At 46.0% G+C, this 5,696-nt stretch overlaps 1 protein-coding gene across 2 annotated transcripts in view; it reads left to right on the top strand.

The window, feature by feature from the left end:
* The first annotated feature begins 232 nt into the window (after window positions 1-232).
* The window catches only part of LARP1B (La ribonucleoprotein domain family member 1B), a 128,297-nt gene continuing 122,833 nt past the window's right edge, over window positions 233-5,696 (top strand). Inside the window, exon 1 of one of the 2 annotated variants that reach the window (XM_029941106.1) lies at window positions 233-1,172. In XM_029941106.1, the coding sequence (XP_029796966.1) occupies window positions 671-1,172 (502 nt within the window). In that variant the 5' untranslated portion in view covers window positions 233-670. The remainder of the gene's footprint in view (window positions 1,173-5,696) is intronic. The other variant, XM_029941096.1, reaches the window with a different exon arrangement.

Below are 5,696 nucleotides of genomic sequence, written 5' to 3'. Positions count from 1 at the left end.
CCCAGCGCCCAAGCGCCGCGAGTCACAGAGGGCCCTTGCGCGCCCCGCCCCTGAGCCTGTAGTCTGGGCTGCAGTAGCCCGCGTGCGGAGGAATCGTCCAGTTTGCCTTCCCTCCCCCACGGCTGGCCTCTGGGGCGGGGCCGGCCCTAAGGCCGGGCGGTACCCGGACCGGCTCATCAGTCAACCACCGCGGGCGGCGGCTTTGCGAGGGTAGGAGCCGGTGGATAGCCACGTCACTGTCCTCCAGGAGGCCCCGCCCCCGCTCTGCCCTCTGGGACCGCCCCCTTCACGCCCCCGCCTCCGCCCACTTGTGCAGTTACCGGCTCCGGGGGCTCGCGCTTCTTTGACTCCGCTAGAGGTCCTCCACCCCTGTTCTCAGTGCGTCCACCGCTGCCTGCGTCAGGTGAGGGCTCGCGGCTCCCGGCTGCGGCGCCCGGCGCTTGTTGACTGGTTCTGGGCGTATGCCTCTGAAGCGAGCTGGGCAGGCGGGCGGTTAGCGCTCCGTTCCACGCGGGGAGGGGCGGCACGCCGGGCACTGCACGGCGTCGGCCGACGGGCTCCCGGGTTTTCTGCCCCAGGCCGGAACCAGTCGGTTTCCCGGCGGAAAGACAGGCAGTCGGGCTCCCTGGCCCCGGGCCCCCCTGGCTGGGGTGGCTGGGGCAAGGGGACCATGTCTGCTCGCGCTCCGGTGCCCAGCGCTCACTCTCGAGAGGAGCCACCACCCACGGTGACTGCTGAGGAGTCGCTGTTAGTAGCGGCGAGTCGGCAGGCCGAGCAGCTGTCCCCGCCCGAACGGGAGGGCAAGGGGGCGGTGAGTGAAGAGAGGGCCGCGACAGCCACCAGCGCGGGGGCTCGGGGAGAGCCGTCGCCGGCGCTGGTGCTGGGGTACAGCGTGCCCCAGGCGGCCGTGCCCGTGAGACCCCTGGCGCTGCACCTGGCGCACAAGGCACGCGGGCCGGGGGGCCCCTTTGGTGGGGAACCCCCGCCACCCTTGCCTAAGGACCTGCGGGCCGAGGACGCCTTGGAGATTGAGGCGGCGGCCAGACCTGAGGAAAAGCTGCAGCCGCCGCCGCCGCCGCGTAAGGAGAACCCGTGGACCAAAAAGCCTCCTAAGCACCTGTCCACCGCCGGGACGGGACTGCCGCCGTCCCCACTGGAAACCCTGGAGGCAGGTCTGTGGTTCCTGCGGCGGGCACTGGGATGGTGTGTGCAGGGGCGATTTGCTTGGCTGTAGAGGCTGTCGTGGGACTGGGGGAGGGGCAGGCCTCCTTATCCTGTCAGTCGGAGGTATTTCGTTCCAAGGTGTCATTCACTCTGCCTGTTTACATAAATGGACGTCTGGGAGTGGAGCGGCAGGAAGAGGTGGGACCTCGGCCTCTCCGTGACTGGTTGGGGGCACAGCGGGAGTAAACTTAGCTGAGCCGCTTGGCTGGCGCGGCCTCGACTGAGCTTGACCCCCCCCCGCCCCCACGTGGTAGTGACTTGGGAAGGCTAACTTTAGGTGGATAGTGCAGTTCGTCCTATAGGAAAGTTTCTGTGGACTTTTAAGTAGGTGAAGCCAGTCAGAACAAGGGGATTTACTTATAAGTAGTGGAAGCGCGATTGTAGTTTTTTCATTGTGAAATAATTGATAAGCTGAAAATCTATTTTCAAAACAGGAATTAGTCATATTAAAGATGAGACAATACAGTAGTTGCCAACAAAATGCTCTGAAATAGAATTGTGGTGGGAAATAATTGAATAGGATAGTTGACATGAGAGTGGATTGCACGTTAGGTAAAGCAGTAGTCTTCTATCTTTCGTTGGCCCTCCTCTTCAGAGGAGGTTAGATTAAGCCTCAGCGTTTGAAAGCTGACGGGGAGAGTAGGGCCCTAGGTGCTTTATTTTGGTTGTAGTTTTGTTTTTGATTTTAAGTTTAAGGGGAAATACTAAATAAAACAACACAAAAATCAGTATCTCCTAGTTTTATAAATTAAGTCTTAGTAAATCAGTAAAATTTTTGATATAAAAATTACAGCTGTTTACTGGGAAATCTTCACTGCTAAAGGTTAACAATACCATGGGGAAAATGTGAGCATGTTTACACGGTTGTGAGAATTAAGTGAGTTAAAGAATATGGTATAATTGTAAGGTGATTGTTATAAATACATTGTATTGCAGGTATAAACATTCCTTCAGAGAAACTCTAATAGAGTGAGATAAGTGTTAATTGATTTCTTCAGCTTTTGCCTGGTAATACTTCTCGTTCTTGATAAATTTTGACGCTTGCAGAAAAAACTACTTAAAAATTTGCTCTAACTTTAATATTATCTTTTCCAGCTGCAAAGAGCTATTTGTTTACTATTATCACTAACTGAAGGAAACAAACCTTAAAGCATAATCTCCATAAATTTAGCCGAGAGTAAGAAAGCCTTAATGAATCTTAATGGGCTGTTCAACCTCCCCACTTCTAGACTTACAATTATAATTTATATTCAGTGAATTAACCAAAAAAAAAAGAGCTGTGTTTTGATTGTAAAATTAATTTGACAGGTTTTTAAACTTTCAAGGTAAGACTCAGGAATTTTAATTGGGAATGTCCTTTTGAAAACTATTTAAGAGTCTTATTAACGTCAGGTGCCTTCACTGGGGATCTTAATCATTGTTGGGTGTTAAGAACAAGGCTTGAGGTATCTTGTGGTTCATGAGAATTTTGATTGTGCTGATGTCTCTCTGTAGGCACCTCTTCCTATTCTTGGGATCCTTCTGTGCCTACAGGAATAACTACCATTCTTTACTACTTGGAGCAGTAATTTAATAAACTCTCCAGTACTGACTCTAAGCTGTTCTACCACAACTTCTGTTTGTAGTGGTAACGTCAAGGTTATGGTGTAGAAAAATGCACTGTTTTGAGATTGGGTTCTGTTTTTGGCAATTTTGGGGGCCTTGTACATGAATGAAATGAGGTAGGTATTCATCTCTTCCAGTTAATATGAGCGCCATCTATAACCTAGGTACCTTGACTTCCTATTTTCCTAAGCAAATTTGCAACTTCAAGAACAATGAAATAGCAGAGGACCTTTCAGGTTTAGAGTAGGTGCAAACTAGGGATAATCTTTTGGTAGGGAGCCTGTGTAATTTATCCTACAAACCAGAATACTGTAGAGAGGGAGAGAGAAGGATATTCATTATGCTGAAATAACAGACTTACACATGCTTGTCCTGGCCAAACCTGGATTTACTGTTAACTCTCTTAATGAGGTACAGGGATTGCCAGAAGTTTTATTATCAGGGGTAGAAACCTTATAGGAAATGAAGGGGATTATTTCAGGACAATAATCATGAATTTTTTCTGTTGGAACTTCAAGTGAATCATTCTTGGTTCTTCAGCCCTTATGAGGCACTTTATTCCACTTTTAGGATGATTTTGGCCTGTGTTTTGTTGTTTCTCTTAATCTAGGTGAGGCCTTTTCAAAGCCTGGCCCACCTGAGACCTAGAATAGTGTCATTGCAGTCTTGAATTCAGTCAGGAGACCTGAGAGAATTGTCTCCTAGTCTGTCCTAATCTTGTTGAAAGTAATTTATTTATTTTGGAGACTTTTATTAAAATTACAATATGGGTTTTATTAATCTCTTACCTACTGTTATGGCTGCATTTTGCATATCAAAAATCAGCTTTTTAATGTAATTTCTGTTCTTTTATTCATCGAAAATATAACAATACTGGTTCGTTCATCTTTTTCATCCTTCTCTGACCTCATCAACTCTTCTTTCTCTTAATGTCTGCCTCTTAGAAACCTCAAATAAGCTTATTACCCTAGTAATATTTTAAGTAATTTATGTAAATAAGACATAAATACATTCTCCTTGTAAAAACAGAACTTTTGATGTCTCCTTATGTACTCTGTTTACTGATATTCAAACCTTTTCAGGCAGTTACTTCTAACTATAATGTTTTGTATATGCCTTTAGAACATCATATCATCCTCCATTTTTCATTTAAAGTGTTGGTTGATTCCACCGACCAGGCATGTGGGGGCGCCTGGCTGGCTTAGTTGGTAGATATTAGGGTTGTGAGTTCACGTCTCACATTGAGCATGGAGCCTACTTAAAAAAATTATAGTAAGTGAGTTTTTAAAATTAAAGTCTAAAAATTGCTGGCAAGGAGCCCATAAATATAATTGATATAGTTCATTTAGCCATTTAGCTATTGGTTGACATCTTGGTTGTTTCAAACAACTTTTTTATTTAATTAAATTTTTTTTTTTAGAGAGAAAGCTTGAGCTGGGGGAAGGAGTGGGAGAAGAGAGAAAGAGAGAGAGAGGGAGAGAGAGAGAGAGAGAAAATGAATCTTAAGCAGGTTTCACACTCATTGTGGAACCTGATGTGGGGCTCAATCCCAATACCCTGGGATCATGACCTGAGGCAAAAATCAAGAGTTCAACCAATGGAGCCACCTGCGAGCCCCTCAAACAACTTTTTTATATGTATTTCTGGTATACATGTCCAACTTTCTGTAGGATAGATGATGAGAACTGGAATTGTTAGGTAACAAGGTATTTGTTGGTTGACAAGTTACTATTTAAAGTGACTTTACAAATTGATACTCCCGCTTTTAAAGTATGAGAATTAAATAGTTAAAAAAATTTTTTTATGTAGTTTATTGTCAAATTGGTCTCCATATAACACCTAATGCTCTTCCCCACAGGTGCCCTCCTCCATGACCATCACCCCCCTTCCCCTTTCTTCCTCCCCCTTCAGCCCTCAGTTCACTTAAAAATGTTTTTAAAGCACTCATTTACTATAGTAAAATGGCATTTTTCTACAATTTTCCCTTAAAATTAGTGAAATGTTGGTAACAGTGCATTTTCTTATTATAGTCATGAAAAGCGAGTAAAATTATCCCTGTTTTTAAGATTATTTATTTTGAGAGACGGGGGTGGGGGAGGAGAGGAGAGAGATCGGAGAGGGAGCACTCTAAAGAGAGCACGAGTTGGGGAGGGGCAGAGAGAGAGGAGAGAGAGAATCCTAAGCAGATTCTGCACTGTCAGGGCAGAGCTAAATGCCAGAGCTCGAACACATGAACCATAAGATAATGATCTGAGTTGAAAGCTTAGCTGAAACCAAGAGTTGGAAACTTGACTGAGTCACCCAGGTGCCCAGGATTGGGACTTTGGACTCTTAAGTGACAGAGCCACTCAGGCACCCCTAAAATTAGCCCTATTATGTTGCATCTCCCCCCACCCCAAACTAGTTAATATCCTGCGTATCGGCATATTGGTTGTTAACATGAGAAGAGAATACTTAAATTGCGAGGGAGCCTGTAATGTATGTGGTCTTATCCTACCATTCTAGCTTTTTGTTTATTCTCTTTTTTGTACCCTGTGTTTTGGGTAAAGGCCTTATGTTTTCCTACCTGTTATTTGTTCATCCTCATTCCCTTTAATTCCACCCCCCCAAGTTTTTATTTATTTATTTTTATTATTTTTAATTTTTTTTGCTGTTTTTAATTTTGAGAGACAGAGAGAGGCAGCGTGAGCAGGGAAGGGTCAGAGAGAGGGAGACACAGAAATCTGAAGACAGGCTCCAGGCTCTGAGCTAGCTGTCAGCACAGAGCCCAGCGCAGGGCTCGAAGCCACAGATCGTGAGATCATGACCCGAGATGAAGCCAGACACTTAACCAACTGAGCCACTCAGGCGCCCCCCCCCCCCCCCCC

The sequence above is a fragment of the Suricata suricatta genome, chromosome 1, assembly GCF_006229205.1.
Source record: "Suricata suricatta isolate VVHF042 chromosome 1, meerkat_22Aug2017_6uvM2_HiC, whole genome shotgun sequence".
In the NCBI taxonomy this organism is placed as follows: domain Eukaryota; kingdom Metazoa; phylum Chordata; class Mammalia; order Carnivora; family Herpestidae; genus Suricata; species Suricata suricatta.
The sequence above is the reverse complement of the archived record's forward strand: the minus strand, read 5'-3'. Positions and strand labels throughout refer to the sequence as shown.